The 24,532-nt window shown below is 41.2% G+C and overlaps 1 protein-coding gene across 4 annotated transcripts in view; it reads right to left on the bottom strand.

Moving 5' to 3' along the window:
• THADA (THADA armadillo repeat containing) overlaps positions 1-24,532 on the bottom strand; it is a 151,930-nt gene that overhangs the window by 27,371 nt on the left and 100,027 nt on the right. For 3 of the 4 annotated variants that reach the window (XM_035111205.2, XM_035111204.2, XM_035111206.2), the window contains 4 exons: positions 16,158-16,273; positions 12,305-12,390; positions 2,613-3,028; positions 2,220-2,341 (listed from right to left, as the gene is read on the bottom strand). In XM_035111205.2, the coding sequence (XP_034967096.2) occupies positions 2,220-2,341; positions 2,613-3,028; positions 12,305-12,390; positions 16,158-16,273 (740 nt within the window). The remainder of the gene's footprint in view (positions 1-2,219; positions 2,342-2,612; positions 3,029-12,304; positions 12,391-16,157; positions 16,274-24,532) is intronic. The other variant, XM_060273043.1, reaches the window with a different exon arrangement.

Below are 24,532 nucleotides of genomic sequence, written 5' to 3' on the forward strand. Positions count from 1 at the left end.
TTAAGGTGCTACACCCAATATGCCAGCAAGTTTGGAAAACTCAGCAATGGCCAGAGGATTGGAGAAGATCAGTCTACATCCCAATCCCAAAGAAGGGCAGTGCCAAAGAATGCTCCAACTACCGCACAATTGCGCTCATTTCACACGCTAGCAAGGTTATGCTTAAAATTCTACAAGGCAGGCTTAGGCAGTATGTGGACCGAGAACTCCCAGAAGTGCAAGCTGGATTTCGAAAAGGCAGAGGAACCAGAGACCAAATAGCAAACATGCGCTGGATTATGGAGAAAGCTAGAGAGTTCCAGAAAAACGTCTACTTCTGCTTCATTGACTATGCAAAAGCCTTTGACTGTGTCGACCACAGCAAACTATGGCAAGTTCTTAAAGAAATGGGAGTGCCTGATCACCTCATCTGTCTCCTGAGAAATCTCTATGTGGGACAAGAAGCTACAGTTAGAACTGGATATGGAACAACTGATTGGTTCAAAATTGGGAAAGGAGTACGACAAGGTTGTATATTGTCTCCCTGCTTATTTAACTTATATGCAGAATTCATCATGCGAAAGGCTGGACTAGATGAATCCCAAGCAGGAATTAAGATTGCCGGAAGAAATATCAACAACCTCAGATATGCAGATGACACAACCTTGATGGCAGAAAGTGAGGAGGAATTAAAGAACCTTTTAATGAGGGTGAAAGAGGAGAGCGCAAAATATGGTCTGAAGCTCAACATCAAAAAAACCAAGATCATGGCCACTGGTCCCATCACCTCCTGGCAAATAGAAGGGGAAGAAATGGAGGCAGTGAGAGATTTTACTTTCTTGGGCTCCTTGATCACTGCAGATGGTGACAGCAGTCACGAAATTAAAAGACGCCTGCTTCTTGGGAGAAAAGCAATGACAAACAGACAGCATCTTAAAAAGCAGAGACATCACCTTGCCGACAAAGGTCCGTATAGTTGAAGCTATGGTTTTCCCAGTGGTGATGTATGGAAGTGAGAGCTGGACCATAAAGAAGGCTGATCGCCGAAGAATTGATGCTTTTGAATTATGGTGCTGGAGGAGACTCTTGAGAGTCCCATGGACTGCTAGAAGATCAAACCTATCCATTCTTAAGGAAATCAGCCCTGAGTGCTCCCTGGAAGGACAGATCGTGAAGCTGAGGCTCCAATACTTTGGCCACCTCATGAGAAGAGAAGAATCCTTGGAAAAGACCCTGATGTTGGGAAAGATTGAGGGCACTAGGAGAAGGGGACGACAGAGGACAAGATGGTTGGACAGTGTTCTCGAAGCTACGAACATGAGTTTGACCAAACTACGGGAGGCAGTGCAAGACAGGAGTGCCTGGCGTGCTATGGTCCATGGGGTCACGAAGAGTCGGACACGACTAAACGACTAAACAACAACAAAAATTGTTGTTGTTGTTATCAACCAGTGTAGTAAGATGCATGCCCTGATAACCTGTTTTCTATAAAAAGGCTCGAGGAAGAATGTTGTCATAAAAGCAGGTCAAGTAGTCAAACAGAAGATCTGCAGAAAAATACCAGCAGTTTTAAAGTTCTGCGGTAGAAAAGTTGATACACCTGCCAAATCTAAACTGAAAGATATAATTGGCCCATGACAGACAGTAGCAAGCGATGGATTCCTCTACCAAACGGCAAGTTCAATACCAGATTTGTTGGTAGCATATCACTGGTGAAGCACTCATAACTATGTTTCGTAAAACCCTTTGAGGGCTGCTTTGCAATCAAGTGATATATAAATTTATGAAATAAAATAAAAATATGGCCAAGGTAATTTATTACAGTAGTTAATTTTACAATATAGATTAAAAATTCAGATCTCAAAAAAGAAAAGAAAAACACGCCTCGTGAGATCCCGGCTTTATGATACAGCAATAACCATTGCCCTGAAACATTGATTTAGCATTTTAAACATGAAAATGCTGGTGAAAAAGAGAACTGGAGTAGCCCACTCAGCTGTCTGCTCAGCTGTCAATCATTTAGACAAGCCATTGCTTCTTAGCCTCAGTTCACTACCTCGCTATGTGCTTCTCAGTATGTATTAAAAATACCATAGAGGCGAATTATTTAAAATATGACAATGTTTGGGGCTTAACAAGACAGTGGGAACACAAATATTTCTCCTCTCCCACCCCTCGCATCAGTTTCTTTTCACTTGGCAACCTGCAATCAGTAAATATAAAAAGACAAAAGAGTTTACCTGTCAGAAGCATCTGCAATATTCAAAACCCAATGCAAGAATTCTCCTGCATTCATTTTCAAAGCATCTTCTGTTTCTGAAAGCACATTTTGCGGGTCCGTATGGTATAGAGCCTCTAATACCTGTATATAATAGCAACAAGAGGGGGAAAGGGTAAAGAAAATAATAATTTTGGCATGAATTGGATCCATTTCCTCCGAAATTATTATATGTTTTATTTACAGATTACAACATTAGTCATGCTGAGAGACCCGCTGAAAACGATGGACTTAAGTTACTTGCTTATTTGATTTCAATGGATCTACTCTGAGAATTCCCTACATTGGATAGCACCCAATGAATTTTACAGTATTTGCATCCAGAGGGGGAGAGGGGGAACCACTATGCTTTTACCTTGCAAAAACATTCCGAATGCTTTTCCTTTACAGCCATCCGAAGGAGGATCTCCTCCAGACCAGACAGCAGACACAATGGAACTTTCCCCTGTTCTTCCGTCACAGATTTAGAATGTACTTGCTTCAGCCACAGAACAGTTGCTTCTAAGACCAACAAGCGCACTTCGCAGAACTCGGAGTGTAGCAGATGTGCAACTGACAAACAAGGTTTTGCTGTTTTTGGTTTGGCAGGTGAACTGTAGTTTGCAAATCCAGGATCTGAAGTCACTGTGAGCATAGACAGGAAGAGTTTGGTGATGCTCTGGAGATACTGAGGAAGTCCTGGCACTGCGGAAGAGTAGCTGATACCCGTTGCGAGTTCTGAATCTGAGATAATTGTGCCTATTTTATCCCAAAATCTGAGCAACTCTGTTCCTGAAGTAAAATACGATAGGGTGGTGGGATGAGGAATGAAAAAGGAAAGGTTGTCTTTGGTTATTACTCATAAAACTTGGAGCATAATCCAATCAAACTTGAGCACATTTAAGGAGTGAAATATTTTACTAGCTTCCTATGATATAACAAGCCCACATGATTTAGCAACAGAACGTATGTTCAAATATTGAGAGACAATTCCCCATGCTTCATATTACTGTACTAATGTTTCAAAAATGAGAAATATTTCTTCAGAATTACTCAAGTTTTAAGTTCAACAATTATTTTGGATATTTAAGTAAAATATTAGTAGGTAGAACACTAATAAGTGGAATCTGACGGTCTCCCCCACAACTTTGCAAACATGCAAGTGTTACATAGTTTCTTCAGGGTCATGAATACAGGGAAAAGGGAAAAAAACCCGAATTGTATTGCATGCCATAGGAGAATCATTTCTCATCTGTGCACAAATGGGGAACTGGAAGCCTCAACAATTAAACTTAGCCATTTTATTTTATTTATTGCAGGGGGTTGGACTAGATGACCATGAGGGTCCCTTCCAATTCTACGATTCTAGGATTATTTTTTATGACATTATTCACACACAGATATTTATTTCAGTCCGAAGGCCCACAAAAAACGTTTTCCAAAGCAAAATAAAACAGAAATACAAAGGAAAGGGGTCCAAGGCGGTGACTATGTCTTATCCAGAGCATGTAGGTTTCTGTTTCTTAGTACTTCCGAGAGGAACTTAGCCATGGTAGTATCATTTGACCTATCTCCAAGGAGGTACTTAAGGTGGAATTTATAATAACAACATCATCATCATCGTCATCATTTATTTATTTATTTATAACCCGCCCATCTGGCTGGGTTTCCCCAGTCACTCTGGGCGGCTTCCAATAGAATATTAAAAACACGAGAAAACATCCAACATTAAAAACTTCCTTAAACAGGGCTGCCTTCAGATGTCTTCTAAAAGACAGATAGTTGTTTATTTTCTTGACATCTGATGGGAGGGTGTTCCACAGGGCGGGCGCCACTACCAAGAAGGCCCTCTGCCTGGTTCCCTGTAACTTCACTTCTCGCAGTGAGGGAACTGCCAGAAGGCCCTCGGAGCTGGACCTCAGTATCTGGGCTGAACAATGTGGGTGGAGACGCTCCTTCAGGTATACTGGGCCAAGGCCATTTAGGGCTTTTAAGGTTAGCACCAACTCTTTGGATTGTGCTCGGAAACGTACTGGGAGCCAATGTAGGTCTTTCAGGACTAGCATTATGTGGTCTCGGCGGCCACTCCCAGTCACCAGTTTAGTTGCCACATTCTGGATTAGTTGTAGCTTCTGGGTCACTTTCAAAGGTAGCCCCACGTAGAGTGCATTGCAGTAGTCCCAAGTGGGAGATAACTAGAGCATGCACCACTCTGGCAAGACAGTCTGCGGGTAGGTAGGGTCTCAGCCTGTGTAGCAGATGGAGCTAGTAGACAGCTGCCCTGGACACAGAACTGACCTGCACCTTCATGGACAGGTGTGATCCATTCAAACCACACCTTTTCTCCAAGATCGAAGCAGAACATAAAGGTTTTCCCCTTTCCGTTTTATCTTCACAACCACCCTGTAAGTTAGGTTAGGCAGAGATGGTGGCAGGTCCAAGATTTGAACCTTCCTAGTCCAACACTCTAACTCATGGATAGGCAAACTAAGGCCCGGGGGCCGGATCCAGCCCAATAGCCTTCTAAATCTGGCCCACGGACGGTCCGAGAATCAGTGGTCCGAGAATCATGAGTAGAATGTGTCCTTTTATTTAAAATGCATCTCTGGTTTATCTGTGTGGCATAGGAATTCATTCATTCCCCCCCTAAAAAAAATATAGTCCGGACCCCACAAGGTCTGAGGGACAGTGGACCGGCCCCCTGCTGAAAAAAGTTTGCTGACCCCTGCTCTAACCACTCTACAACACTGCCTCTACACTAGGGGTGGGAGGATCTGTCCATTTTTGTTCTTTCAACTCCTCATGTTTCTTAAGTGTGAATTTGGTAGACTTGTGGTAGACCTGTATTCCAGAACCAAATTTCTCACCCATACATCAGTTGATACAATCATTGTTCCAAATTGACAATGGATAATCACTGCAAAATGTCTTGTATAAGATGTCTTATAGCCTTCGTGTGACTGCTGTGAATGAACAGGAGACTGGAAACTCCTAAACCAAGCAGTCCAGATGTGGACTGTCCAAAACACATGTTCAGAAGGCTGCTGGAGGCAGCAAATGAGGAATACCAGCAGCACCCAGCAGCTCATATGTGTGTTTTAGGCTCTGATTTAGACAACTACTTCACCGTTTGAGGGGTTTAGACCCTTTTTGGCTCCCAGTAGTCATCTATTTAGTTGGGGAAGGGGAGACTAAAAAAACACAAATGTTTTCACAGACCTCTGGAGTGCTGTTTCCATATGTTTGTAGCATCTCAAGCCACAGCCAAACATTTCTGACTTTCCCTTATACTCAACATTTTCTCAAAAATGTGTTTCCCAGAAAAACAAAAATCTCATTACAAATGAGTAAATAATCTCTGCGCTTCTACCCCTGATGAAAAAACCTTTCCCTACTTCTATTTACTTCTGCCTAACTTAAAACAAACTCTTTTCCTTGGCCAATGCTATAACTTTTATTAAACCAATACACGTATTAATTTCTAAAGCAAATGTCTGGCTCCGTAACTTAAGGTGAATTAAAGAGGCACTTCTGTTTACAGACAAAACTATGCTGCTGGAAGCACAGGCTTTTAAACATTTTCTCCATACCAGGATGAAGAAAGATGAAAAAGGAATAGGAAGGAAGATAAAGAAATCTTAAAGGTAGGGTGGGAATTATACACATTGATACTTTGGGCATGACCAGAAGGTATATTCTGCCGAGAAAAAAACACAGTGTTGCTTCAAAACATAGCTATGCTTTTTCCAGCCGGAGGCTGATCACTGGCTACCATCTCAACAAAAATGATGCAGAGCCCTTAAACTTAAAATCAAGAACCGATGATCAAATCATATGGGTGACTATTGTTGAAGACAGGATGGCGAAACAGAGGCCCTTTATTTCTGGCATTCCAATGTTGTTGTTGTTGTTTAGTCGTTTAGTTGTGTCTGACTCCTCGTGACCCCATGGACCAGAGCACGCCAGGCACTCCAGTCTTTCACTGCCTCCCGCAGTTTGGTCAAACTCATGTTAGTAGCTTTGAGAACAGTGTCCAACCATCTCGTCCTCTGCCGTCCCCTTCTCCTTGTGCCCTCAATCTTTCCCAACATCAGGGTCTTTTCCAGGGAGTCTTCTCTTCTCATGAGGTGGCCAAAGTATTGGAGCCTCAGCTTCACGATCTGTCCTTCCAGTGAGCACCCAGGGCTAATTTCCTTCAGAATGGATAGATTTGATCTTCTTGCAGTCCATGGGACTCTCAAGAGTCTCCTCCAGCACCATAATTCAAAAGCATCAATTCTTCGGCAATCAGCCTTCTTTATGGTCCAGCTCTCACTTCCATACATCACTACTGGGGAAACCATAGCTTTAACTATACAGACCTTTGTAGGCAAGGTGATGTCTCTGCTTTTTAAGATGCTGTCTAGGTTTGTCATCGCTTTTCTCCCAAGAAGCAGGCATCGTTTAATTTTGTGACTGCTGTCACCATCCACAGTGATCATGGAGCCCAAGAAAATAAAATCTCTCACTGCCTCCATTTCTTCCCCTTCTATTTGCCAGCAGGTGATGTGACCAGTGGCCATGATCTTTTGATGTTGAACTTCAGACCATATTTTGCACTCTCCTCTTTCACCCTCATTAAGATGGTGGACCCTTCATGGATCACTGCCTTGTCATGGCGAAGGGGCTTGAATAACTCAGAGAAGCTATGAACTATGCCATGCAGGGCCACCCACGACAGACAGGTCATAGTGGAGAGTTTTGACTAAACGTGATCCACCTGGAGCAGGAACCGGCAAGCCACTCCAGTATCCCTGCCAAGAAAACTCCATGGACAAAAAGAACAGGCATTCCAATAGGCTTCTTGTATCGCTTCTGTTTTTTGGGAATCCTGCAACGTGTTTTTACTCTGCTAACTATACGTTGGAGTTCTGCTTTCGATCAATATTGAGTAGAATTTCAGTGACATAAGTGGCTATTGAAGACATTTTTATTTAAGAAGAACTTTCCTGAAATGTGACCCAGTCATTTTATGGAATAATAACCACAACTCCCATTATCCCCAAATACTGGTCCCGTTGACTGGGACTGATGGGAGTTGGAGTCCAACAACACCTCGAAGACACCAGGTCAGGGAAATCTGTTATAAGCTGTAAGACACTTCAATAGGACATTGCATCTTCATCCGAGTTTCAACTGATGGTCAACATTCAGCAGCTACCAAGCATGCTCAGTTCTCAGTAAGCTGTATTTTATATTTCTGTTGCACACAACAGTGTTTTTCCTTAGTAGGCATTTACTTCTGCAAACCCCCAGGTTTCCGAAGTATTCCAATATCTCCCTAGCTGTGGTGCAAGTCCACAGGCGTTCAGACTTAATAGCTTATTAACTTCACTGTCATAAGAGCAGATTTTCATTTTACTTCTATCATTCTTATTAAAATAAAGCTCAGGATCAATAAAACAAGATGTTGATAAACAGTACATAAAAAAATGCAATAGCCTATTTTAGTACAGTGCAGTTATTTAAAGTGTGACATTTACATGCACTTAAAATGACATGCTTTTTAAAGCAGAAATTCACTGGGACTGCACAGGAATGCAAGCCATCTTTGTTATCAAGAGCTGAGAAATACTATTCTCAACTTAGATCCAAAGTACTTACATGAGCTTTGATATTAAACTAAGATATTTGTGCCTAGTTATTTTTAATATATGGCAATTAAACGTTTTCTACAAAAAAAGAAATAAATGCTTTGATGTTAGAACTCGGTTCGTTTTTATCTACCATCTCTCCTCCTTCAACAAAACACAGAGACATTTTTAAATTAAAAAGTCTTTAGCCATTTAGGAAATACAGATGACCCTGAAGTAGGTGAACCATATTTCATCTGCACAGCAACAGCTGCTTAATGTTTCACATTTTTGGCTGAATTTAAGCTGTGCACATTTGAATGCAGCGGTGGAATTAAAATGATAAGCAAGTGACAAAATGAAGCTCATAGGATGAGGAAGTGCCCATCTCACGTGTTCTACAGCAGAGTGAAGAGATGCCATGGTGCATCTGCAACAGCAAAACCAGCCTTCATTTGCCCCAGCTGCAACAAAACATGTCTCTCCCGTATTGATCTCTGCAGCTACAACAAGTGCTGTAACTCTCCAACAGTTTGACTTTACCCCCAATGGCACACCCTTCCACTGTCTCTCAAGACAAACAGATGCAAATGGAGGCAGGGTGGGCAGAAGGCAGATTGGAATCCACTAGTAGATCACTGAGTGATTTCCAATATACCAGCAAGGCTTCCCAGCTCCTTGTTGTCTACCAGTAGCAACCACAAAATGACCTTCCCCACCTAAATGAGGCTGCTGAATTTTTTAAAAAAGCTTGGGGTAACCAGAAGTAGAATTGTGTTCGAAAGGACAGTGAGCAGCTCAGCCTCTCCTGGTATGCCCCGCGGAGGACCTTAAGGTCCACAAACAACAATATTCTGGAGATCCCGAGCCATAAGATGGCTAGATTGGCCTCTACTAGAGCCAGGGCCTTTTCAGTACTGGCCCCAACTTGGTGGAACGCTCTTTCCCAGGAGACCAGGGCCCTGCGAGATTTGTCATCTTTCCGCAGGGCCTGCAAGACAGAGCTGTTCCGCCTGGCCTTTGGGTTAGACTCAGCTTGGCCCCTGTGTTTTTCCTCCCTCATGGCTTGGATTTATGGAATACTTGAAATGAGGCTGCACTTTAAATTTTAATACTGTATTTAAATCCGTATTTTAATTAATTGTTTTTATGTTTTATTGTAATTCTGTTGGTGTCAGCCGCCCTGAGCCCAGTTTTTGACTGGGGAGGGCGGGGTATAAATTTATTATTATTAATTATTATTATTATTATTGTTGTTGTTGTTCATTCTGGTACTGGAAACAAATTGCTTTGCTCAGAATGTACTGTTCTTTAACCCTATATCTTTTGCATCTAGGCCCTAACTGGTGGATCTCGAGGTTCCAGTAAAATATAAAGCTTGAAGTTTGCCCACCTCTGCTGTACAGAAGCCCCCATGGGCAAGAGGACTGATAGCGTGGGAAAGGCAGGCAAGAATGTTTGCTCAACTCTATGGCTGTGTGCACATTACTGTTTATTCCAGCTCCAGTGTACTGTCACAGCCAAACACATATTGAGAGCCAGTGTGTGTGGTGTAGTGTTGGACTAGGAACTGGGAGACTGTGCAGTTCAAATGCCCAGTTGGCCATGAAGGTCACTGGGTGGGTGATCTTGGGCCAATCACTGCCCCTCAGCCTAACCTGTCTCACAAGGTTGTTTTGGGGATTAAACGGGGTGGGGGAGAGGACCATGAATGCCAACTCGAGCTCCTTGTAGGAAAAGGTGGTATAAAGATGCACTAAATCAATCAATCGTTAAACATGGTGTTAGCCACAATCCATGTGTTTCCTGCTGCTTCACGAGAAATACTTCTGTTTGACCCGCTTTTCCTCAAACCGGCTTCCATCCAATTTGAAAACATAAGTCATGGTTAAACTGAGGTGTGTACCCTTTGAGACAGGAGTCTGGCTGCAGGTGTGAGGAAGCAAATCGGGCAATGGGCATTGGGTGCAGACACCCTCCTCCCCCCGCCCACACTGTGTACAACAATGCACCAATGGAAATAACCTAGCATTTTAAGCTGCTGATGTGTACATATGTGCTATGCCACAATCTGGTTTTCCTGCTGCTGTGCAGGAAGCCACAGGCTTTAACTGCCTATGGCACTCAGAAGATGGCCACTCATATTCTAAAAACATGCGCTTTGCAGGATGGGAAAAGCAGCAATGTCATAACCTGCTAGTCATGCTCAACATCTGTAAAAACAAGCAGTGCCTGGCATTAGGAATGAAATGCTCAAACTAATGTAAAAATGGTCACTGTCCACAAACCTAGCCAACTTTGTGCTGCCAAATTAACAGAAGTTAGCTCAAATTGCGCCACAAACTTCCAAAGGCCCGACCAACTTAAAGAAGCACACATGATTCCGTGTAAAAATACACCAATGTGTTATGTTCAATATCAACTGACAGAGAACTTTGACCAGCTGGATTCACTGACCACAGGGGCCAATTCTTTGTTTTTAAATAATCTGCCCGCTGTCATCTACTCCCAAAGGAGTTCAACCTAGAAGGCTCAGCAGTTATGCAGTACTTGCTATTATATCACTATATAAAAATGGGTACGGTTATAAAAAGAGATGAAATATATACTCCGGCTGTCCCCCCCTAGCCAAGAGTGTGTGGGTGCTTGGGATAGAACATTCTCCACTTCGTGTTCCAAATCTGTTCTTTGGAGCCAAAAGGCTAGAGGGGCTTAAACATGAGACGGGAGAGAGGAAACTCCCATTAAGGAAGAAGCTGCTAGATGTTCGGTTTTCTTTAAAGAGGATCCAAGCGGAAGAAACTCCACACAGAGAGAAAAGATGGCAAAGTAGATTAAAGTTGTGGTTCTCCAAGTATGGGGCACAGGGAGTTTAGAAAAGTAGGTGTGAAGTTATAGATGGGGGAAGAAGATCCTTGAGCAAAGATTGACAGATGCTCTCAATCCTCACCCCAAGCAACAGAGGGTTAATGTTACAGTCCTCAGAATTGCTGTGCTAGCTGTAAGGAAGGGAATACATGGAAGTTTATGGCATTCGCACCACAGTTTCAGGTTAAGAACGGACCTCCGGAATAAATTAAGTTCTTAACCCAAGGTACCACTGTATACTCTTAATTTATTTTGATCATACTTCTCAGAAATTTAAGTAAAGAAAGTTAACATTACATCAGCATCAGCTCTGATATTTGTTTCTGCCCCTTAGTTTTGATTAGTGTGCACATATACCAGGATTTTAAGCTATTTTTCATGGCTGTTCTCAGTTTTTATGACTGTGAGAATGCTTCTTTAAAGAATGTTCAACTTTTTTAAAGAGCAAGTATGACACAAATACATTATTAAAATGATCTACAACTTACAACCGGCTTATCATTTAAATAAACAGTTCACTACCATTTTCAGCAATAGGTCACAAAAAACATATTTGGGGTTAAAGCAAAACAGAAATACAGCTGAAACGTATTTATTGCATTTGGCAGAAAATGAAGGTATAAGAACCATGTATTCTAATTAACAATGAAAACTGGAAAATATATTTGTCTTAGATAAGAAAAAGACTGAACGCCACTGTTAATGATAGCATGCCTGTGTAGTGCGAGAACTTGTTAAGGTATTTATGAATTACTGATGAAAAAATGCATGCAATCTCATTCTTTTGTTTTAGACCAGGCACCTCCAAACTTCGGCCCTCCAGGTGTTTTGGACTACAATCCCCATCATCCTTGACCACTGGTCCTGTTAGCTAGGGATCATGGGAGTTGTAGGCCAAAACATCTGGAGGGCTGCAGTTTGGGGGTGCCTGTTTTAGACTGTTTTGGACTCTCACATCACTAGGGTTTGTGGCGAGTGAGGAGAGCGCATAAGCACAAGCACAGGTTCACATGACATGCTAAGCCAGAGCTTTCCAAACATTTCATGTTGGTGACACTTTTTTTAGACACGCATCATTTCAGCACACATTAATTCAGTTTTGTTAGCAAACTAGAAGTTAAACTAGCCCCTATCCAGCCCAGGGAGGATTGTGGGAAGCGTTCACGCTACACACCTACACACTGCAGCCAACACACTAATGTGCCGTGACACACAGTTTGGAAAGCTCTGTGCTTGGCCAAGCTTTGTCTCGGCTCAGCCCAGGAGTAAAAGGGAAGAGCGAAGCAGCTGGAAACATCTCTCTGGAAGCTTGGAAGTTTGCATTGTATCAGTAAGTCATAGTTTGAGTTGCCATGTCACATTAACCACTACGTTGGTTGAAAATAGTTTTAAGAATATGATAACGAAAGAATGTAAGAACCACTTGCTGGATCAGGCCCATGGGTGCAATGCATCTAAAGTAAATTACCGGTAAGTCAATTTACTTCAATAGGGCTACACAGAATATGGCTTAGCTTGGTATCACCTGGAGTATAGGTCTCTTTCTTTCTCTTACTGGCAAGAAAATGATACATTAGCTCAAACTCACCTTTTATTTTGGATTTCCCAAGGTAATTATTCAGCAGAATAAGTATATCGAGATACGTCGATCTAGTCACCAAGCAAGGATTTTGCCTAGAAACAAAGTCATTGGCATATGTTAAATGGCTTTAAAATACTTAAAAATTGCCCCTTAAACCAACAACCCACTAGCAGGATCTTAAATTCCTGTCAGGTCCTGCTCACATAAAATGTATGTAACCAGCCAATGTCTACATTACATTTCTAAATACCTCACAAGATGAAAGCCTCGTGCAATGAAAAACTCGCAAGACGAAAGTGTTTTGCGATCTTTTTGTTGACTTGCAAGATGAATTTTTCTGCATTTTTTTTTGCTTTGATTTATTTAAATTGGAAAACCACAAGACGAAATTTTTGCAATACAAAACGACTCGCGGGAGGCATCACTGTATTCCGAGGATGTTCTACCAAATGTTACAATGAAAAAAGCCACACAACCTATAGCAAAACTACTTCATACAGTCAAGTCATGGTCTATTCAAGGTAAAACTTTTTATATATTTTTCTCCCACTTTTACTCTGCCCAACCATTCAAGTTCTCTGCGTGGTTTATAACAAAGAATTAAATTATAAAACAGAGAAATACCTAAAAGCTAAAAAAGTATCTAAACCTTACAATACAATACCAGAATAAAAACAACAGACGATAACAGTTTAAGAGATCTAGAAATACTAAACACTTTCTTAAAAGTGTGAAAGAATAAAAAGGTCTTCACCTGGTGCTAAAAAGACCAGAGTATGAGAAGTGCAGGTAGGTTCTCACGAAGCAAGACACAGTGATAACAGCAAGAACCTTTATTGAAACAACAGAACTGGACAACAGGGGCAAAGCAACTGCTTATATACATTTCTGAAGGCCTGAGCCACTCCCACTCCCAACGTGATTGGCTGTCTAAACTTCCAAGCTGCGAATCATGACTCAGAGTTTAAGGGCCAATGGCAGAGGCCCAAATCCTGAAATGTTCTGTGACTGGATATCATGTATCGAATCAGGACACAGGGGTTCAGAATCCTTAGTCCAGACTCAAACTCAGGCAAACACAGACCACTGAATACATAACAGTGTGGGTGCCAGGAGAGCCTCTCTGGGGAGGGCATCCAACAACTGGGGTGCTACCACTAAAAATATCCTATCTTTAGTACAGTAGCTACTCATTCCTCATCATTGGGAGAAGGCCTCGGGAGATGATCTTAAGAGTTAGGCTAGGTATATATGCCCTTGTACAAAAATGTGACAAAAATTCTGTTTCCAAATACTGTCCTTTTGCTCACAAAATACGGTACCCTATATATTTAGGAACCTCCTTCATACTAGGCATATTCATAGAAACAGATGGCTCAAATCTGTGCATGAAACAGAATGTATATGCAGGGTCTGGGAGGCTTGCACATCCACAAGGAATAATTTATCGAGACTCCTAAATGTCTGAACTGTTGTGCAATTGTCAGGAGTATGGGCAGCAATATGCAGCTTTCCCCAAGTTTCTATGGAATCAATTATTAGGATTTCTACCTCCGTACCGTTTCCCTAGAACTCAAGAGACCATGAAGAACCACCAGCTATTCCTTAATCAGGCAACTTTCCATGGACTGATGAACTAATCTTAGGAACACAGAAACTCAAAGAGGAAACACTTAACTCCAAGACACCTGGAGGCAATTTAAGGGTAAGTACTTGGGTGGGGGTGGAAGGGAACTTAAGCAAGGAATTAAACACATGTTTGTACATTAACCATAAATCCACCTAGGACAGTATTCAATGGAAACCCTGAAATTAAGTTTAAATAAACCTAGGAAATTAATTGCTTGATGTACAAGCACTAAGTCATAACTCATTAATGAATAAATAAATAAATATGTACATAGTGACTTTTGCCATTTGGATGACCTTGTGTTTATGTTTTAGTTGTCTGGTGCATTTTATCTGTGGTACGTTTGTAAAATGCAACAGAATACATATTAGAATAGCTCCTGATGTTCTTTCTTTCTTATTCCCTATTAAATAGACAAACATTTTTAAAGGAAAGGTGAAACATCCCTGGAAATCATAAAATCAACAACTGACACGACCCAATTGTTTGACATCATTTTCACACATCATTAGTCATGTAACACACTTAAGAGAATGCAGGGACCAATATAATGATTACCACATAAACTACACCTTTGGTGTTTTGGCAAGGGTGATAGATCTTAATGAAACACAGATCTACTTCTAAGTAAGTCACTTTTCTGAGTTACTAAACTAAAGGTAACTCCTGTTCTATTGAGCAAGACCGGTGTGTTTCTAATTCCTAACAAGAGTGAGAGACAGTTGGTTTACGTTCACAATTAAATTATCTCTCTGTAGAATGAAGTATTGGTTACTTGAATATCGATCTATTTTAATCAATAACTAGCTGTTCGGCTAATTATACTTCCGCAGTCTGCAATTCCACACATCCTTAGGTATCATTCCATACTTCACCCATGTTTTCCAGGAACGAGTCCAAGAAGTTTTCATTTGTTGCCCCACTGCTTTCCGCAGGAAAACCCTGTTTACTACTCAATAGAAACAAACTTCAATCGGGTTTTCTGAGGGAAAACGGAATAAATTATGTGACAAAGAGAAGGGTGGATGAACCCTTACTAAGAAGTAAGTGCCACTCAACACAATAGGACTTACTTCTCAGCAGACATGCGCAGGAATGTGTGGTCAATTTGGTAATAGGGAGAACACTGTGAGTTGTTCTAAATCATAGAATCAAAAGCCAGGGCGTGGACCACCTACTTTTGAAAAAATTGATCTCTCTATTGTAGTTTTTGTTATGTGAATGGTGCCACGGACTCCCTGGGTGGGGTATGTGGACCCCCTCGGGTCCGCAGACCAGCAACTGGGAACCACTGGAGAGATGATTAGTGTGGACAGCACTTGCAGTCTCCTTGCTCTAGAGCAGGCACCCCCAAACTTCGGCCCTCCAGATGTTTTGGACTACAATTCCCATCTTCCCCGACCACTGGTCCTGTTAGCTGGGGATCATGGAAGTTGTAGGCCAAAACATCTGGAGGGCCGTAGTTTGGGGAAGCCTGCTCTAGAGGTTTCAGAGAATGAGGTGGATGAAGGGCGGTACGCAAATTTAACAAACAAAACCTGTGGAGCTGAATATACATAGCCCACTACTGCATATTTCTGTATTCATTAACATTTAGCTGAGTTTACGTTAATGTTTTGCAGTGCAATGTGTCCAACAGCTATTGCCAGCATAGTTAATCCATGGTGTTCCAATAATATGCTCCCTAATTGGCAGTCTCAGCTTTACTAATTAATATTTCAATCTATTTACTAATTAATATTTCAATCTATTTGCCACTTTAAAGTACTGATCTATCCAGTGCCTTTTTTCTTTAAAATAAAAGTTTAGGGGTACTCTCATTTTGACTCAACCCCCCCCCCCACCATTTTATAGTTCAAATAGGGAAAAATAAATACAGTAAATGGACAAAAGTACAAAGATTCACAAAATGGTTAGGGGTATGCGTCCCTCTGTGTCCCACCAGAAAAAAAGCACTGGATATATCATTACTCCTCCAACTTCTAAAATAGAAATTTTTACATGTATTTGAATGTTGTTGTTGTTTTAAGTTCATTCACAAAAATGAGATTCAGCTTCTTTGACCTGGCAATAGACAATAAATGTTTTAAAACAGCGACATTAGACTATAACACTTTTCTCCATATTTTCTGAGGGAAGGGGGGAATACAAAAAAAAAAATGATTTCAACCCTTCAACCTATTATTAACCTGTGATAAATTCATTTATAGGTAAAGAGTTTTAACCTACCACTTAGCCAACCACAGTTTGGCTTCAATACAAGTTATGATGCTTCTCAGGCCTTGCAGAAAGTCTGAATTAGCCCTGTGTTTAGACTCCAAATAGGACTTCAGCAGGTGAAAGACCTACATCAAAATAAAATAAAGAAGTTGCAGACTGCTGTGAAAATATTTTCCAAATATCCAGTTCCTTAGCTTTTGGCAGTGATGAAAAAATAAGTCTACGGGGAATTGAACCCAGCCACCTGTAGAATGACCCTCTACAATTTGTACAGAAAGATCTTGTTGGCTCTGAATTAACTCTGAAGATACATCCTGAGTAACAGCATTCAACCTTCCAATCAGCTTTCATTTCACTGAGCAAACTCCCCACATTTACCCAGCTTTTATTTTCCATAACATGAAAAATTATGAAAACTGTCTAATACAATATGGACATCAACAGCAAGATAATTTGCACCAAAACCCAAAATGCACTATGTTTATTTACCATGAGAGGTATCGTTGCACATATGTAAAACAAGTAATCTCAGGAGTTAATAACATTAATACATTTATTTGGTATTAAAATTTCTAATTTTGACCCTGGTCTTGGACACTTGAGATGTTTAAGGACCCATATTCTTGCAACTGTAATTTGTTTTACAATGTTTATAATGTTGCATTTTGAATGGGTGGGGCCTGGGACCTTATTATTAATCATTAGGATACTTTCTCTCTAAGCAAAACCATCCAGTATTATACAATGTTACATATAGACCAAGAAAATGAAATGTCATTAGAGATGTGAAGGTTTGGGGGGAAATACTCTTTAAAAAAAAAGGACTATGACACATGAAAGGGCAAAGACACTTGTTTAAATCCTGGCAAACCTTCAAATTTTGGGATTCCACGATAAATTCCATGACAAATATCAAAAAGCAAAAGCGGAAACTGATAGTAATAGCTCAGAAAATAAGACTGATTAAATTTCATGCAATAGCCACAGAGTCTTATCTCACCCAAACTATGGAGGACTGGAGGATACATAATGATTTTTGGAATACAAAATGATTTTCAGTTGGCCTATAAACTATCTGGCAACTACTGCAACTGTTGTAAAACGGAGGTTATATAAATTGCAAATGGCCCCAAGTCAGTAATCTGGCAGCTGCATTTTTGGACCACCTTAAGTTTCCAAATCAAGATTACAAATATTTGCTCCCCGCAATTCCAGGTTCTCGGGGAATTTAGTTTTATCTGGTTCTGGCAAACCTCTTATTTAACATCAAACCGTAGAAGGCGTTGTCAAGAACTTAAGGGGAGATCCCAAAAGTTCACAAGGCCCAGTTCCTAAAGGCCTGTCACATACTGGGCATGAACTAGCCCAAAGTCATGCCGTGCTATGGCTTTCAAAACAAAAATATATTCTAAGCACCATTCGTTAATTTTTTTTTAAAAAAGTAACATAACTAAAATGACAACTTGTTGACGAATGTGTAAATAAAAACCCTATTTGCTCAGCTTACTTGGAAAAGGAACAAATGTGTTTTTGTGAATCGTCCTAAGCTCCAGCTTGGCTTTTTGAAAAATAACAGTGCCGCCTTTCAGCTGTGCCATCCAGGCTGCATCAGCATCGTTTTCTAAAAACACTACCAAGACCATCCCTGAAACTGAGATTTGTAGTTTCCTCATCAAAAGCTGGAAACAGAAAATGGTGAACATACATGGATAAACTACCAGGGACGAACAGTTTTAAACAACAAAAAAAACCACAAACCGGTTTCCTAGTTGACTGAACATTAAATAGGAAAAGGAAACATAAACCAAGACGCATGTTTGTTCTGAAGATTTATTTCTGTTATGAAATTATGACCATGGCATAACAGTTTAGGGATCTAAAAAAACCTGTTACCTCCTGTCAGATCCTGTGTTTCTGCCATGCTGCCTTGTGAGTCTTCTGTAGCAAACAGTAATTTCAAAAATCAGCTCCCTCAAACCCATTCTCAAAATCTGCTTCTTCAGTACAGCCTTTTAGGAAGAGTTACAGGGTGCTCTTTATCATCTGCTACCTTTTGGCCTTCTACTGGCTGGTATTTGACAACCGAGGCAAAATATACAGTATACTGGTATGCTGCTTGCCATTACTTGGCTCCACTGGGAATTTACATAATGCACAAGGATGCACATATCTGCAAATTCACCAACAACTGTGCTTCCAGAGAAGGTGGCACGAGGGCAGTTATAACACAAAAAGAAAACAATGCACTGGAACTTTTCAAATTGTATAATGAGCTGCAAAACAAATACTGTACAGCCCATGTACAAGGACCAGTTCTCAGCTCTCTACTTGCCCAACTTTCCCCTCTGTTCCAGCGATAAAAACTGGGGCACATGTTTTTGCAACATCTATTTTCACACCAGGGGCTACCTCCTTCCTCCCATTTAGAAAACCAGCACACACTAGCAGGAGAACAGCCTTCAGCAACATATAAAGTATGAAGGGGCCACTCATGCAGTGATACTTGGCATGGAAAGAGAACGTGCCACAAAAAAACAGAGGAGTGCATCCATTTTTATTTCTGAATTCCAGAGGCAAGTTTCCACGGAGGACCTTAAGGCACATGAAAACAGCTGCTAGGCAGACGGACATCCTTTTACACCAACCTGGTTCAAGGTTCATACTGCTCAATACCTATTTAAATGTAAAATATCAAGCTGCCATCTAAATGGAAACACTTTTGGGATATTTTGAAGTGGTCAAACAACAGGCAGTTGTCAGCTGATGCTACTTGACCAGCATGGCAAACCTAATTTAATACAATGCCAAAAAAATGTGGTATTGTATGTCAACACAGATAACACACCACCACATTTTATAGTCAAAATGCAGCAAAATCACACCTGGATTTATTGAACGAACATTTTCTAACAAAAGATCTCATTTCACGAAAGCAGCCAGTGGCATGTGGTCATTGGACAAGGGGTAATAGGCTAGTCCCCTATATGTTCCTTTCCAAGTTCCGGGAAGCTTCTGCCCAGCTTAGGAAGAGGCGCGATACTCTAATGTAATTACTGTATGTAATGAATTTGAATTGTGGTGCTGGAGGAGGCTCTTGAGAGTCCCATGGACTGCAAGAAGATCAAACCTATCCATTCTGAAGGAAATCAGCCCTGAGTGAGCCCTGCTCACTGGAAGGACAGGTCGTGAAGCTGAGGCTCCAATACTTTGGCCACCTCATGAGAAGAGAAGAATCCTTGGAAAAGACCCTGATGTTGGGAAAGATTGAGGGCACTAGGAGAAGGGGACGACAGAGGACAAGATGGTTGGACAGTGTTCTCGAAGCTACGAACATGAGTTTGACCAAACTGCGGGAGGCAGTGCAAGACAGGAGTGCCTGGCGCGCTATGGTCCATGGGGTCACGAAGAGTCGGACATGACTAAACGACAAAACAACAACAACAACAACAACATTCTAATGTAGGCATGGCCAAACTTGGCCCTCCAGGTGTTTTGGGACTACAATTCCCATCATCCCTGACCACTGAGTCCTGTTAGCTAGGGACAATAGGAGTTGTAGTCCTAAAACAGCTGGAGGCCCAGGTTTGGCCATGCCTGCTCTAAGGGGTTCAAGAGCCCTCCCCACCACCTTCCCAAAGCCCATCTAGCTTTAGGAAGGAGGCAACAGAGCTCCAGCATCTTGTCAGAGGCCTGGTGCCCATAGCTGCCAAGTTTTCCCTTTTCTCGCGAGGAAGCCTATTCAGCATAAGGGAAAATCCCTTTAAAAAAGGGATAATTTGGCAGCTATGCTGGTGCCTCCTTCCCAAAGCCCGGGAAGCTTCTGCCCTGTTTAGGGAAGGAGGCGATGCTCGTGGGAACGACATCACCCACCCACCCCAAATCGCCCTTGCAAGCTGGTGCCTCTGACTCTAGCTGTTCCCCTTCGAAAAATTTCACCACAAGCCACTGAAAGCAGCAATAAACTGTTTCAGAGTATCCACAGATTTAATTAATATAAGCACCACAGTGCTGAAGACATTAAAAAAAGGAAGCCTGCAATCTTTCCTCCCTGCTAAGAGACCTTCGCATAGAAATGGCCTTTCAAAATACAGATAATTTTTAAGTTTCCTGGTTTAAGTATTTGTCTCTCCATGAACTCAAAAGGTTAAACCTCCCATCCCTCGAGCTAACCTGGAGTCATAAAATGTCTGCTTATATGCCCTCAGCCTGTTTTGGAGAATCAAGTATACAATAAAAATACTCACATTCCTAGCTGGGAGAACGCAACAATACTCTGATTGTTCGGCTAAACGGTTCTTGAAAGTAAAGTAAACTGACATCACTCTATAGTGCACATTTTCAGCACTCCCTAAAAAAACACAGATGTTTCAGCAGCTGAAATAAAACACTGTGCAAATAGTAAGCTGGAAAAAAATGCAGCACTGGTGAAGGTGGAAGCCTGATGCAGCAACCCAGGAGCAGGGTAGTTTGCAAAACAGCAGCAATAATTAGTGTGCACCTACTAAAAAATATGGCAACCAACTTGGTTCCATAATAGAACGAAATTCATGAAGGCATTCTGATGACTCAGTTGTGTTTATTTTAAAGTATTACGATACGCTGAATTCTTACGTCCTTAGGCATAAGGAAGTCTCCTTCCTCTTTGGATACCAGGGACTGGAACAACTAGAGATGGGATGTTGGCAAACATGGGCCTCTAGCCAATAACATTTCCCTTAAGAAATCTCAATGGTTGCTTTTGGCTCGTGTTCAGTCCCTGACCAGTTACTGTGCTTTGTGCCAAAAAGGCACATTTAAACAAATAAGATTGACAAATAAGGGGGAAGGGATGAGATGCACCCTGTTTATGGAGTATGGCAGGCTATAGTCTGGGTTGCATTTGGAATGGATGTTGGTTCTGCAGTCAAGCCTACCCCTGTGAGCAGAATGAATAATCTTATCGGATTGTTTTTGCTGGTGCTTGCTGGGGAAATGTTTGGAAAACGTGTGTGTGAACAAATAAATATTAGACAATGCAAGGTTTCATCTGCTTGCACGATTGCGACATTTCTTCAAAAACTATAAACGCACACTTACAGAAAGGAAGAAAACCCGTAAAGAAACTTACGTCCCAACAAACGAATGATCCACGTAGTGATAGCAGTCGCTAGAACTAAGCAGATTTTCACCCTATGCATACAAACGAGGCTATTTATACATTTCACTTCCCATCAGGCTCAGCATGTCAGCTTACAATAACATGTTAATGTTAATGTTTTCCAGTAATTTTCACAGTGGCATTTAACTGCAAACGCCTCAGCCAAGGTAAACGTAAGGGCAATCCGAGGGCTAACTGCATAATCAAAAGAACAACCTTAATGAGCACTGCAATTAGGCTTTGAAGTAAACATTAAGGCTGGTTGTAATACATTATGCTGTTTTGCTTTGCTTTATAACACTGAACCACGGTTTTTAGTGAAATCGTTTGGATGTGCCTTTCCAGAAGTAGCAAAATAATAATAATAATCAAAAATCAATTCATCTAATCACGGCTAATTACAAAACTTCATTTGTGGTTTTAAAAATGGCCAGTGAATTCTGTGCATATCGTTCTCATTACGCAAAACACGGAGCACAAAAATAGTTCCAATATTTGAAATCCTCTTGAGAAAGGTCTGGGCCAGTGTAGCTAAACAGATTTACAGATAAACAGCTTCCTAACACAAGCCTGGATTAAAGTCACTTGGTATATATTCTACCTACTTTCTAGATATTGCAAAGATGGATGGAATCAACAGAAAAAGTGAATAGTTAAAGGTATTATTTCTATGTTATTCCCCCCCCCCAACATGCTAATGATTCTGAACAGACATAATCTTGATAATCCAATTCAACCAAAACTGGTATTCTTGGCAATGAAAAGAGAAGTTAACAGTCTGGCCTTCACGTGCAGAATGCTTAGTCAGAACAGGGCATTCCCACCCTAAATGCATGTACACTCACAATTCCTCCAGCAATTCTGGGATGCCCCCAGAGTCATGTGAGAATTCTGGGATTCTTAACCTGCTGTGTATGGTTTTAAGTGTGTTACCTTGAAGGTTTACAGAAGCCGACTTCACCGGTATCTCCCAGATTTTGCCTCATCTGTGTTCATCTGATGTTTGACCTAAATCCAGCTCCGATTGCATTTGTAAGGCATCCAGCTTCACTAACATGCTGTAAATGCTAGATACCGAACCCCTACAGAACTGTTCTGACATTAACTCCTCAAAGGCTGTCACAGGGTGAGTGCCCTGAGTTTGATGAATGGGCGGCAGCAAGATACGGAGCAATTGTCACTCCTGCAGCCAACCCCAAGGATTGCTCACTCAACCCTGCTCACTTACTATCAGGGAACTAGAAACAGAGAAATCATCTTAGTCATCTTAACATTAATTTTTTTCTTGGAGAGAAAAATACTCCAACACCTTGGTTATTGGGTTGCCCTTTTCTGCATCTCTTTAAAAAAAAAATGAAAACATTTCTACTGCAAAGCTCAGTCAAACTCCCAAGGCAGCCAGTAACATACAGTATCTTAAAAGAAACCCCGTATTGTAGTTTTAAGGATGCACATAATAGTTTAAATGTGGCCACACCAGAGATTTGTTTTTAAAAGGACATTATGATCCCTGCCCAAAGCAGGGTTTGCTGTAAGCGTTGATCAACTGTTTGGTTCGTACAGAAAGCCCCTTTGAAGTTAGGTCACATGATGTCATGGTGGTGTCTGGTGACTGACAGGTTGGTGGTCGCGTCCACCTGTCAAAATGCCCCTTGGGAATGGGCAAGGTCAGGATGTGGCCCACCAGTCAAATCCTGCTCTCCACCCCTGCTTAAACTATCGTGGAGCCTAACTACAGGTATGTTTAAAAGGCAAATACAGTACATAGCATACTCTGGCACAATGGAATTTCAGCTGCTTCACTTCTCTTCCATTCTTGCTGCTGCATTACCAGTTGTTATTTCTCGGGCTCTCGGTTTGTCTCTCTCTAAACAAACCATGAGCTGTACCCAAGGTTTGTTACTGCCTTTCCATTAGGGGTTTGTGTGAAGAAACCAATCAAGAGCCCTGGTTTGCACTTAATCCTGCTTAGCTGCTGGCAGGAACAGGGAAAAAGCAAAGCTGCCCCAATTTTCACTCTTTACCAGGTAGGTAGCCGTGTTGGTCTGACGCAGTCAAAACAAAATAAAAAAATCCTTCCAGTAGCACCTTAGAGACCAACTAAGTTTGTCATAGGTATGAGCTTTCGTGTGCTGTTTCAGTGTATCTGAAGAAGTGTGCATGCACACGAAAGCTCATACCTATGACAAACTTAGTTGGTCTCTAAGGTGCTACTGGAAGGATTTTTTAAATCCAATTTTCACTCTGTGCACTAGCACACTGCACACTTGTCTTTAAACTATAGTTAAGCTATGGTTTAAAGCGGCATGCAAACTAGGCTATAGTTTATATACACTATTTTATTTTTAAAAAAATACTACGTATAAAAATAGTCATGAGAACAGACACACAGCCGTTATTATTTATATTTAGGTGCATGTTTTCTACTTGACGCAAATACTCCTCTTTTTCCAACTTCAAAGAAAAGCTTATCTTGGACAATAAAAACGGAGCTAAGAAAAGGAGCAGCTGCAAGGAAGTTGCAATGAAAAAACATTTAATTATAATGATCTTACTGCTTTGATCTCCAGGTACTATAACATTTATTCACAATATCAGCCTTTATAAATCAGCTATGAAATAGTACACTTCACATTCTGCTGCCAAATCAAATAAGAAAAGTAATACATAATCAGCAACATTTCTATTCCAAAGGGACAAGGCAGTTAACAGAGAAGTCTGCTGAACAAGTTATGAGCTGGAATGAGTATTATACGGAGGATGTCCACAGAAGATGCAGGCTGTAGCCGCAAGATGTTGAGCATACTCTTGCCATACTCCTGCACAGCTCAGCAGAAGGTTCCCAGTGGATTGTGCCCATAGTGACTTTATATCTGTTTTTAAAGAATTAATGTGACTTCTGGAACAGTTATAGTTAACCACAGAACTTGCATACTGTTACCTAGAACAGACAATTTTTTTTTCAAAACACTTTTTAACATTGGTGTGTTAAGAAAAAAAATGATATTTTGGGTTGACGTAGGCCGCTAAACTCTTAATTTCAACTAAGCCGATCAAAAATAATAAGAAAACGTATCATTACAATATAATTATGTTCTGTATAGATGGTTGTATCTAATGCTGCATGTGCCTGGTTCCGTTAATGCAATGGGAATTTCTCTCCCTGTGCATCTGCAAAATCTCCTCTGGGATAGATGTTAAGGGTGAGCAAGGGGCTGCAGGGAAGAAGAGGAAAAGCAGGGAATCT

This window comes from Zootoca vivipara, chromosome 3, assembly GCF_963506605.1.
Source record: "Zootoca vivipara chromosome 3, rZooViv1.1, whole genome shotgun sequence".
In the NCBI taxonomy this organism is placed as follows: domain Eukaryota; kingdom Metazoa; phylum Chordata; class Lepidosauria; order Squamata; family Lacertidae; genus Zootoca; species Zootoca vivipara.